This window comes from Molossus molossus, unplaced genomic scaffold, assembly GCF_014108415.1.
Source record: "Molossus molossus isolate mMolMol1 unplaced genomic scaffold, mMolMol1.p scaffold_m16_p_4, whole genome shotgun sequence".
Taxonomy (NCBI): Eukaryota; Metazoa; Chordata; class Mammalia; order Chiroptera; family Molossidae; genus Molossus; species Molossus molossus.
The window spans coordinates 62,272,227-62,285,230 of NW_023425377.1; the positions used below are offsets into that span (position 1 = coordinate 62,272,227).

General features: G+C 37.9%; 1 protein-coding gene across 5 annotated transcripts in view; it reads right to left on the reverse strand.

Moving 5' to 3' along the window:
- The window catches only part of PPP3CC (protein phosphatase 3 catalytic subunit gamma), a 159,819-nt gene that overhangs the window by 1,595 nt on the left and 145,220 nt on the right, over positions 1 to 13,004 (reverse strand). For 3 of the 5 annotated variants that reach the window (XM_036281738.1, XM_036281737.1, XM_036281740.1), the window contains exons 11-13: positions 6,283 to 6,364; positions 5,608 to 5,705; positions 539 to 568 (exon numbers count right to left, since the gene is read on the reverse strand). In XM_036281738.1, the coding sequence (XP_036137631.1) occupies positions 539 to 568; positions 5,608 to 5,705; positions 6,283 to 6,364 (210 nt within the window). The remainder of the gene's footprint in view (positions 1 to 538; positions 569 to 5,607; positions 5,706 to 6,282; positions 6,365 to 13,004) is intronic. The other 2 variants (XM_036281742.1, XM_036281741.1) reach the window with 1 other exon arrangement.

Here is a 13,004-nt window from a genome sequence, read left to right on the forward strand (position 1 = left end):
CTTGAATACAGTTCCTCATGTTATGGTGACCCCCAACCAAAAAATTATTTTCGTTGCTACTTCATAACTGTAATTTTGCTATTGTTATGAATCGCCATGGGAAATATGTGTTTTCTGATGGTCTTAGGCGACCCCTGTGAAAGGGTCATTCGACCCCCAAAGGGGTCGCGACCCACAGGTTGAGAACTGCTGCTTTAGAATCATTAGATAGAGGCTGACCTGTTTGAATCTCTAGTAATCACATGGATGTCTCTTATATATGGAAGAGCTATAGGATTAAACCTCTTGATCCCTCTTGACCAGTTGCTTAAGTTTCAACCATTGTATTAAAACAGAGCCCAGAAAGGACATTAGCTGTGGAGAGGGTCATTGAAATTAATACAACTACAGGATACTTTGTGAGCATGTCTAGAAATATCTATTCCTTTTCTCACTGTTACAGTTCTGGTGATGCAATAAGAGATTTCAAATGTTGACAAAGCTTTTAAAACCAGTAGACAGACACATGATCACATCTATCACAGGAACATGGCCATACCTTCCCGGGCCTCTACTGCTTCTACTGTGGCTGTAAGAGGCAGGAGCAGTGGCATGCAAAAATGAAGACAGAAAAAGAGTGAGTAAACCAACAGCAATGCTGCCAGCAGACATCCTAGGGTCCCACCTTTTAGCCTATTCCCATCCATAACAAAAGTCAACTAGTTAGAGAAGCGAGAGGATTATTGCGAAAAACTAAATTGAGGGGTTGGGGAATATGAGGTGGGGAGAGTTTCTGACATTTCAGGTGGCATGGGAACCTTTTAGCTAATGGCATCTATACCTAAGCCAATTGGGTCAATCAAGCTGACTACAGAAACCAAGAGTTATGTTGCTTTCCTGATTTTAAATAGCCAGATGTTAATTTATGTCTTGACATTCACATATCAAAAAACTCATAGAGTCAAATAATTTAACATTACGATCATTCTTGGACTTGTAATAGCTCAGATGGTATTAAATGAGCTGCTGCTGGTCCTATTAAAAATTATTTAAAAATACTTCTTATTGCTTTCAAGCAACTTATGTGGAGTCCAAATGTCATTTTAAACGACTTAACAGCAACAAAAAAGGCCTCTGAATAACACACTGGCATTTGAAAGAAGAAAAACGGGTTTTACGTGAGGGTTATTTCTTGTCCAGGGGTGGAGTACGGTGCTAGCAAAAGCATAAAGCTGTCCAATTCTGGATACAAATTCATGTACCATCTGGGATTAGAGATACATCAGAGGCTGATATTTACAATCCATATGGCTTCCATTCATTGTGCGAGAGCAGGCCAATTACTAAGAAGGTCCTGTTCTCCTTCAGTGATAGAAAAGGAAGCAATTAGTACCAACACGTAAACTTCCTTGCATCTTCTGTTAGGACAGTAAAAGCCCTAATATATGAAAAGGTTGTAGTAGCAAGAAAGATCCTATTAGGAGAATTATGTCAGTTCCTGCCAACTTTTAAAAAGAAGGCAGTGAAAAATAATGAACAGTAACTGTTTGCTCTTCCCGAGGCTTCATATATCAACAAGAGGAAAAACTGGGAGAATGGAAAGTTAACTTCCTAACCCAATGTGAAAATGGAAACTTGGAATCAACTTATCAAGGGCTTACATTTGTCAACCATATGTAGGCATGTGTTAAAGCAATGTCACACCCTCTCTAATCTCCTCAAATAAAACAAGTAAACTTTTACAAGAAAACGATAGTGCCTTCAAAATAGTATGTCACTGATGCAACTGTGAGGAACTCGGAGAACAAAGCATTGACTGATATTGTGTACGGAGTGTTGGCCTTAAAAGCTACGTGGCAAAATGTGTATTAGTATTACATTGTTTGGGGCTCTCCTAGAATTGCTTTTTGCATTGGGTATTAAGATATCAGTCTGTACTAAAGGACATTTTAAGAAGCAGCCATATAAAACTGAGAAACTGACCTTTTATTCTTTACTGAAATATAATTCATATACCATAAAATTGGCTCGTTTAAAGTGTACAATTCAATGACTTTAATGTATTTAGAATTGTGCAATCATCATTACAGCCTATGGTTAGAACATTTTCATCACCCTGTAAATAAACCCATTTCCCTGTATCATCACCCTGAAAACAAACCCATTTCCCTCTATCATGCCCACCCCTTAACCCTGGATTTGCCCATTCTGGACATTTCATATAAATGGATTCACACAATATGTGATTTTAGTGATTGTCTTCTTTCACTTAACACTGTGATTTTCAACCTCTTTCATCTCATGGCACACATAAACTAATTAATAAAATTCTGCAGCACACCAAAAATATGTTTTTGGCTGATCTGACAAAAAACAAAAATAAAAAACAATAGGTATAATTTTGATTTGTTCACACCGGATGGCTATTGTCATTTTTTGATAATCTAAGGGAAAAGAGGTCAGTGCCCCTGACTAAATAGTTGGGTATTACATGTTTAAAAAGTTCTTGCGGCACACGGGTTAAAAATCACTAACTTAGCATAATGTTTTCAAGGTTTATTCATCTTGAAGCATGTATCAGTACTTCATTCCTTTTTATGACTGAATAGTATTCCATTGCAGGTATATACCCTGTTTTGTTTATCCACTCATTAGTTGATGAACACTTGAGTTGTTTCCACTTACTGGTTATTACGAGAATACTGCTATGAACATTTGTGTACAATTTTTTGTTTGGATGTTTTCATTTCTCTGGAATATACAATTAGGAGTGGGACTGCTGGGAACTGCCAGACTAGCTTCGAAAGGGCTACACCACTTTACATCCCCACAAGTGATGTAAGAGGGTCCCAATTTCTACACATTCTCACCAACACTTGATTATTATCTTTTTGGTCACAGCTATCCTAGTGGGTATAAAGTGGTATCTCATTGTGGTTTTTATTTGTATTTCTTTAATGTCTAATGATGTTGAACATCTTTTCATGTGCTTGACCATATGTATGTCTTTTTAAAAAAAATATCTATTAAAATTTTCTACCCATTCTTAATTATTTGTCTTTTTATTATTTGGTTATAAGACTTCTTTATATTTTCTGGGTATTAGTCCCTTATCAGATGCATGGTTTGTAAATCTTTTCAACCACTCTGTGGGTTGCCTTTTCACTTTCTTCATGGTCCACTTGCAACATAAAAGTTTTTAATTCTGACGTAGTCCAATTTATAACTGATCTGTTTTATTTATCTTATGGTCTTTGTGAATCTTGTTCATTTCTTGTCTTTCCTCTTTATTTTGGCTACTAGAAAGCTTGGAATCACATCTGTGATTGACTACTGGCTTTTTTGTTTGTTTTGTTTTGTGCTCCGATTTCCAAGAATATTTATTTTATTTCACTGTGCTGTATATACACTGTAATTCACACTCCAATCCCTCTTGGAACAAGGTGGGGCACAAATGAGTATATGCTATAAGATCAGATGACCTATTGTTGATTGAAAGCTCTTCAAGTAAAGTTACATAAACAATAAAAGGTCTTATGCATCTAATGCTCCAGAGTTTGCCAATGAACCTGTGGAATTGACAAAATAAACTCAGTTCCTGTCAATCAATAAGAGAGAATAAGAAGCTCTAAAAAGTTGGCTCCAACTTTAGTATTGTTTTCCTTATGCATTCCTGAACATTTCTATCAATAAACAATCCTATATTGACTAAAACACTCATATTCATATTAGAAACTAAGAAAAACTGGATATATTAGGGACTGAAAACAAAAGGTAGGCCAAGGACTACAAAAAAAAAAAATAAATCTCCAAATAACATCTATAAAATTGTCTTTACATCTGTTTAACTACCACCCAGATAGTGATACAGAACATTCCTACTATTGCAGAAGTCCCTTGTGCTCCTTCTGGGCCAATATTCTCCCTCTAAAGGAAGTGCCATTCTGATTTCTATTGCTACTGATTAGTGTGCCTAGTCTTGAACATCATATAAATCAGACAATCAGTGTCCTTTTAGGTATAGTTTTTTAGTTTACCATAATGTCTATGAGATTTAACCATGTTTTGACATGTATTCATAATGTCATTTTTTATTGCTGAGTAGTAGTCCACTGTATACATACAACACATTTATCTATTCTACTATTTATTGGTGGACACTTCGGTTGTTTCATAGTTGGGGCTATTGTAAATAAAGCTAAGGTGAGCATTCTAATGCATATCCTTTGGTGGACATATGCATTAATTTCTCTTTGATATATACCAGGTGTGGAATTGCTGGGTTATGGGGTAAACATGTTTTGCTTTACTGCCCAGTAAACAGTTTTCCAAAGTGGTTGAATCAATTTATAAGCCTGCCAGCAATGTATCTAGTTCTAGTTGTCCACAGACTCACTAATACTTGGTTTGTCGGACTTTTTCATTTTGATACCCTCTTTTGTGAAGTACCAGTTAAAATTTTTTGACTATTCAAAAAACATTGGTTATTTGTATTTTTCTTATTGAGCTGTATTTTTGTATTATATTCTGAATACAAGTCCTTTGTCAGACGTGTGTATTGCAAAAATGTCCCAATTTATGGCTTGCCTTTTCCCTTTCTTATGAATTTTTGTGAATGGCAATTCTTATTTTTAATAAAATCTATTTTTTTCTTTTAAGATTAGTACTTTCTGTATTCTATTTAAGGGCTCTTTATCTGCCTCAATGCCTACTCTCCATGCTTTCTTTTGGGGGTTCTACTCTTTTACCTTTTAAATTTAACTTATAATTCATTTTGAATTAATTTTTGCATATGGAGAGAAGGGTCAAGATTAATTTTTCCCCCAGATAAACATCCAATTGCTCCAGTAACATTTATTGAAAAGTCCCAATTAAAAAAATTTTATTTTAAAATTAATGTATAGTTGACATACACCAGTACATTAGTTTCAGGTGTACAACAAAGTGATTCTACATTTATATACCTTGTACAGTGATTACCACAATGTCTAGTAACCAACTGTTACCGCACATAGTTATTACAATATTATTGATTATATTCTCTGTGCTGCACATTACATCCCCATGACTTATTTATTTTATAATTAGAAGTGTGTACATTTTTCCTTTTTCACCTTTTTGTCCATCCCCTATCCCTCTCCTCTGTGGTAGCCATCAGTTTGTTCTCTGTATCTATGGGTCTGTTTGCTTTTTTTTTTTTTAATATTGTCTATTTTATTTTTTTTAAACAGAGAAAGGGAGAGAGAAACATTAATGTGAAGGAAAAACATCAACAGTTGCCTCCCGTAAGCACCCCAACCGGGTCCAAACCCTCAACCTAGATATGTGCCCTGACTGAGAACTGAACCTAAGACAAGTTTATGGGCCACCGCTCCAACCAATCAAGCCACACTGAGACCAGGGAATTCATTTTTTTTTTTAATATTTCACATATAAGTAAATTTCTGGTGTTTGTATTTCTCTGTCTGACTTATTTCACTTAGCACAATACCCTCCAGTTTCACCCATGTTATTGCAAATGGCAAGATTTCGTTTCTTTTTATTGAGGAAGCCCCAATTTTTCATTTTACATTGACTGCTAGGTAACAGGAGCACACCTTCCTTGAAAGGAGCATTCCTCATACTCACCTGTCTCAATAGTCTGCTTTCCTCCGGAGAGGACACCCAGAGGGAGTGTACCTGAAGGTGTCAGGCCCTTGAGAGTCAGCACACTCTCATTTTCCTCCCTGCAAAGGAAGATCAAAGCTCTGGGTTAATGCCGGGGTGTCCACCACTCAGCAATTCCAAGGTACCTGAAGGAAGTTAAGATGCATAAAGACGGAGAACAGTTTCTTTTTCTCCCACCCCTTCCCTGACCCAAAGAAAGGGATGTTTTCTCTAAATATTCCAATTTTAAAGAATGTGCCAGGTCTTGCTTTTCAATTAATGACCCTTAATAACCAGGTACTACTCTAATGCTTCCATACATTATCTTATTTAATCCTCTTAATAACCATATAAAGCGGGTTTTATTTTTAATCTCTCTTTCATAGACATGAAAAATGAGGCATAAGATCACACAGCTAAGAGGAGGCAGGGCCAGGATGTATTCACAGGTAATCTGGCTCCAGAATCCACACTAAGCCACTACATTTGAATGAATGTTTGCCAGAATATTTCTAGCCATTCTAACATATAGGTCTGATTGTAATCTGCACTTGACCTACAGTTCAAATAGCAAATTCCAATTCTAAAAAAAACTGTTTAGGTATCAACTTCTAATTTACTTTCAAAATGCTTTTATTCCCACACTGTAATCCTTACCGAAGAATTGAAAAGACCCGTGCCATCTTCCCAATGGCTCTGATTTTATTCTTGATGATCTCCTTTCGAAGTGTACTGCCTCCTTGGAGGAACAATACAAAGAATAAGTGAGTTAAAGAAATGTGTTAACAGATTAATTTTTACAAGTGCAGGATGAAGTATCTTTCAAAGTTAAAGAAACTGTCATTTTTTTAAAAAAGCAAGGCCTAATTTTGTTTAAACAAAAATCCCAGAAAGTTCTGAGCAGCAAGAGGAAAAAAATAACCCAGAAGAGAAAAAGATGAAGTAAAAAATGGAGGGGCCACACAAGCATGTCTATGAGAGGTAGGAACTTATCTGAAGTTCTGAAATGTAGAACACAGAGAAGAGTATAATATACATATATAAACAAAGACAGTTTGAGAATGCTGTGGGGCCACCTTAGGATGCAGGGTTTGGCCTGCGAATGGCAAGTGATGATTTGAGCAGTTGTCTTCTGCATGTAAACATACGGCACAGCTAGTTCTCTAGAACTTAGTGAGGGCTTTCACTCTATAATCCTCACTTACAAACTGATGAATATTTCCTACTATAGACAACTGCACAGAAAAAATTGTGATGATGGATTAAGGTTTTTTATAAAGCAACATCGCAAACGTTAATACAAGACTTGAAGGACTTTTCTCATCTAAGATTCAGGAAACAGCTCACACATGAGAAGCCAAGGTTCAGCATGCACCATGTGACCACATTCAAAAGTCAGAAAAAAAACATGTCCTCTCCTTCCTCACCAACACCCCCATGCCCCCTACTGCTCTCAATATCCTGCAGGATCATACAGCAGGTCCAGAGAAAACATATGCAGGATGGAGAGCCTATCTGAAATTACTCAACTACAACTAAAAAAGTCTAATAGATTGTAGGGGGACAGACAGTGAATATTAAGCTCTTAGCACATTTTAGTAAGATACCTTTCTGATAGCTTGAAATGTAGTGATCTTCAGGGAGAAGAGACACCAAGAAACAAGGAGATGAAGATAGAAATAGGAGAAGAGCAATTTAAGTTTACATGGAAGAGAGAAAAAAAATCAAAGTGAAATGCAATGAGAGAAGCAGGCTGTTATCTTTATCAGATCAGAAGAGAAATCCTTGGTATCATGACAGAATGTTCGATCACAAATTTCTTGTCAGTCATTTTCCCACTTCTTAAAAGTTCATGGCTTTACATTAATTCACATCTATTATTATCCAACAAGTTGTATCCCCACAGATCATGAAAATAAAATTAGACAAAAACAAAAAACAAAAACAACAGTATTTTTTGTGGAACAAATGACGCTAAAAACAAGGAACACAAACAAGGACAGAACAAACAGCTTACAAATCTCTTAATAAGAGCTTATGTTTTGCCCTGGCTGGTTTGGCTCAGCAGTTGGAGCGGTCGGCCTGCGGTCCTGAGAGACCTGGATTCGGTTCCCGCTAAGGGCATGTACCTCGGTTGCAGTTTGTCCCCGTCTCTGGTCAGTCAGTCGTGTGGGTGGCAGCGACTCGATGTGTTTCTTTCACATCGATGTTTCTCTCTCTCTCTCTGTTCCTTCTCTCCCTCCCACTCTACCTGAACAAAAAATGGAAAAATGTCCTCGGGTGAGGATAAAAAAAAAAAAAAAGCTTATGTTTTTATTTAACGGATTGAATATCTTCCCATACCCTTTTAGAGATATTAATTTTCCCTTTTTAAAATTTTCTATTTTCTTCAGAATTTCAAGTCTATTCAAATTGCTTTCTGCTGTTTCTTTCTTTCTTTTTTTTTATCCTCACCCGAGGACTTTTTCACTCAGATAGAGCGGGAAGGAGAGAGAGGAAGAGAGAGAAACATCGATGTGAAAGGGACACATCGAGTGGCCGCCACCCACACGACCCAACCAGGGCCGGGGACAAACTGCAGCCAAGGTACATGCCCTTAGCGGGAACCGAACCCGGGTCTCTGTGGACTGCAGGCTGACGCTCTAACCGCTGAGCCAAACCGGCCAGGGCACTTTCTGCTGTTTCTCTTGTCTCTCATAGGGACTTTCCTGAGGTGTCTGACAATCCTTTATGTTTGCTCATGATTATGAGTGAAGGACCAAAAAGGTTTCTGAGTTGGTGGGTGGATTGTTGACTAGGAGCTTTCCATAGAGTGATCAGAGTGGGCCTATTTTAGGGAATTCTATCAGTATTGAGTATGCATGCATATGGTCACTTAATCCATCTGTTTTGGCAAGGTACTGATGCCCTCAATTGTATTCCCTGTCCTGAATTTGTTTGGTTTAGCTTTCAGAGATTAGCCTTCAGACTTGGAGAAGAGGCAGTTGCGCACTGGCAACTAGAACTTTAACTTCATTTCCAAAAGTGTTCACCCAAGTCTCCTATTTTAGCTCAGTGCCCATGTCCTTCTTCCCTCAACCCACAGTCCCCAATTCTCTCAACTGGTTCTACCAATTCCTTTGCTTTTGGAGGATTCTGTGCTGGAACTCTGCATTCCCCATTATTAAGTTGAACTTCAGCTTTCTTGAATCAGGTAAGTCAGTTAACACTAATTCATTTTGTTTTCCAGCTTCCAAAAACTCATAAAAACCTCTGGGTTTGTAGGTTTATAACTTTTCAATCTTTATTTATTTTTTATTCTCACCAGAGGAAATGCTTAGAGAGGAGGGAGGGAGAGAGAGATAAACATTGATGTGAGAGAGAAACATCAACTGGTTGCCTTCCATATGTGCCTTCACTGATCAAACCTGTAACCCAGGCATGTACTCCAACCAGGAATCAAATCAGCAACCTTTTGGTGAATAGGACAACTCTCAATCAACTGAACCACTCTGGCTGGGCACTTTTTTAAAAAAAATTTTTTATTTATTAATTTGTTTTTGTTACAGATGCTTCTCATTTTCCCCCCATTGACACCCTCCACTCCCTTCCCCCGCCCCATCCCCAGCTTTGTTGTCTATGTTCATTGGTCATGCATACATGCATGTAAGTTCTGTGGTTTATCTCTTCTCTCACAAACCCCCCTCCTCTGAAGCTTGTCAGTCTGTACCCCACCTCTATGTCTCTGGGTTAATGGGCACTTCTTTAAAAACTTTTTTACTGTGAAGTATGATAAACATACAGAAAAGTACACACACATATAACCCAGTGATTTATTAAAAAACAAATGGCCAGTCCTGCTGGTGTGGCTCAGTGGTTGGGCATCAACGTATGCACCAAGAGGTCGCTGGTTCGATTTCCAGTTAGAGCACAGGTTTTGGGCTTGATACCTGGTAGGGGTCATATAGGAGGCAGCTGATGGATGTTGATGCTTCTCTCTCTCATCAATGCTTCTATCTCTCTCCATCTCCCTTCCTCTCTCTAAAAAAAAAAATCAATAAAAAAACATTAAAAAAAAAAAGCAGCCCTGGCCAGTTTGGCTCAGCGGTTAGAGCGTCGGCCTGCGGTCCGGAGAGACCCGGGTTCAGTTCCCGCTAAGGGCACGTACTTCGGTTGCAGTTTGTCCCCGGCCCTGGTTGGTCGTGCGGGTGGCAGCCACTCGATGTGTCCCTTCACGTCGATGTTTCTCTCTCTCTCTCCCACTCTATCTGTACAAAAAATGGAAAAATATCCTCGGGTGAGGATTAAAAAAAAAAAAAAAAAAGCAAATGGCCATATAATCGCTCAGGTCAATAAATAGAACCTTGCCAGCACCCCAGATGCCCCCAGTTAAGCTCCTCTAAATAATTATATTTTCTCTCTTCCCCCAGAAAAATCATTCTCTTGAATTTTATTGAAATAGCATTCTTGCTATTCTTTATAGTTTTACCGTTAAACATGCATCCACAAGCACTTGTTTTCATCATTTTTTAACTTTATGTAACTGCAACAATCAAATACATATTTCTGTGTCTAGCGTATTTTGCTCAACACTGTAAGTCATCTGTGCTTCCCCTGTTGTTCTAGTTTATTGTCTTTATTGTATACAATTCTACTATATGAATATGCCACAACTTATTTCTCCTTTTTACAGTCAGTGGTCATTTGGGCTGATCCTAATTTTTGGCTATTTTGAATTAAGCTGCTGTGAATATTCCTGTGCATTTCTCTTCACTGCACATACTTCTGTTAAGTATACTGCTAGAATTAAAATGTTCAATTATAGGGTACATGTATGCTCAACTTTGGATAACAGTTTGGCATTATCTACTAAACTGGATGTACTAATTTAAACTTCAGTGTATGATATTCCTGCTGCTTCAAATCCTGGCCAACACTTGGTGTTATTCATCTTTAATTTTAGAGACAGTCTGGTGGATGTCTAAAATCATCCATTATTTTAATTTGCATTTTTATAATTACCAATGTGGTTGAATATCTTTTCATATTTTTACTGGCCATTTGGATATCCTCTTTTGTGAAGTGCCTGTTCAAATTTTATCTTATTGATCTCTATGTAGTTCATTATATATTTTGGCAAGTCCTTTATTGGTTGTGCTGCTTTTCACGCTTTTTTGTTAATCTTCACACAAGGATATTTTCCCCTTGACTTTTAGATAGAGTGGAAGGGAGAAAGAGAGACAGAAAGAGAGAAAAACATTGATGTGGGAGAGACACATTGGTTGTTTCCCACAAGACCCAGATGGGGGCCAGGAATGGAACCTGCAACCCTGGTACACGCCCTTGACTGGGAATTGAACCAGAGACCCTTTGGTCTTTGGGCCTACACTCTAACTGTTGAGTCAAACTGATCAGGGATCCTCTCCCACTCTTAATACAGTCTTTTGAAAAGCACAAGTCCTTATTTTTAACAATGGCCCAAGTTATTAATAGTTTTCTGTATGGTTAGTGCTTTTTGCATCCTGTTTAAAAATTTTTCTTCTTCAAACAACAAGTGTTGGCGAGGATGTGGAGAAAAGGGGACTCTAGTGCACTGCTGGTGGAAATGCAGACTGGTGCAGCCACTATGGAAAACACTATGGCGTTACCTCAAAAAAATTAAAAATTGAACTTCCATTTGACCCAGTGATCCCACTTCTGGGAATATAACCTAAGAAGCCTGAAACACCAATCAGAAAGAATAGATGTATCCCCATGTTTGTAGCAGCACTATTTACAATACCTAAGATCTGGAAACAGCCCAAGTGTCCATCAGTAGATGAATGGATAAAAAAGCTGTGGTACATATACACAATGGAGTACTATGCAGCTGTAAAAAAGAAAGATCTCTTATCCTTTGAAACTACATGGAGGGACCTAGAAAGTATCACCCTAAGTGAAACAAGCCAAACAGAGAAAGACAAGTATCATATGATCTCACTTATCTGTGGAATATAATGAACATAACAGTCTGAGGAATGGGGTAGTCCTAGAGACGTGGAAGTGGGGTACAGACTGACAATCCCCAGAAGAGGGGGTGGTGGGGGAGAGATAAACCACAGAACTTATACGCATGTATGCATGAACAGTGGACATGGACAACAAAGCTGGGGACAGGGTGGGGAGGGAGGGGGAGGGGGGAATCAGTGGGGGAAAAAGGAGAAACATCTATAACAAAAATTAATAAAAAAAATAAAATAAAATTTTTTTCTTCTACCCCAAGGTCATGAAGAGATTCTATATTATAAATATTAGAAGATTAATTGTTTTGTCTTTCATATTTGAATATATTAATCCATCTGGAATTTATTTTGTATTTTTTGTTAATCTTCACCCAAGGATAGTTTTCCATTGATTTTTAGAAAGAGTAGAAGAGAATGAGGAAGGTAGGTGGGTGGAAGAGAGAGAGAGAGAGAGAGAGAGAAACATCGATGTGAGAGAGACGCATCCATTGGTTGCCTCCCATACACTCCAACCTGTGACTGGGGTTTGAACCTGCAACCCAGGTATGTGCCCTTGACTGAAAATCAAACCCTTGACCCTTTGGTGCATGGGCTGGCACTCTAACCACTGAACACACCAGCCAGGACTGAAATTTATTTTTATGCTTGGAATGTGATAGGGGTCAGGTTTAACTTTTACTCAAATAAACATCCCCAAACAATCTATGAAAAATACTATTATTTCCCTACTACTCTGCAGTGCCAACTTTGATATAAATCAAGTGTCCATATGTATGTGGATCTATTTTTACATTCTTTATTCTGTTTTTTTTTTATTTTTTAAATTTTTTTATCCTCACCTGAGGATATTTTTACATTTTTTGTTCAGGTAGAGTGGGAGGGAGAGAGAGGAACAGAGAGAGAGAAACATCGATGTGAAAGGAACACATCGAGTGGCTGCCACCCGCACAACTGACCAGGGCCGGGGACAAACTGCAACTGAGGTACGCGCCCCTAGCGGGAACCGAACCCGGGTCTCTCAGGACCGCAGGCCGACGCTCTAACCGCTGAGCCAAACTGGCCAGGGCTCTTTATTCTGTTTTAGTGCTTGTCTGTCATTGTACTAATAATTCTAATTACTCTAGCTTAATAGTAAACCTTTATATCATATAGAACAAATTCTCCCACCTTATTCTTCTCCAAGACTTAGGCTATTTCCATATGAACTTTAGAATCTAACCTTAGTATTTCCATAATATTTGATTCCAAATTTTAGAATCAAATTGTCTATTAATATTTGATTATGAATCCACAGATCAATTTGGGAATAATTTATATCTTTACAATACTAAATCTTCCAATAATCCATGAACATGATATTTCTATTTATTTAAATCTTTCCATTTCTACCCTGGCCGG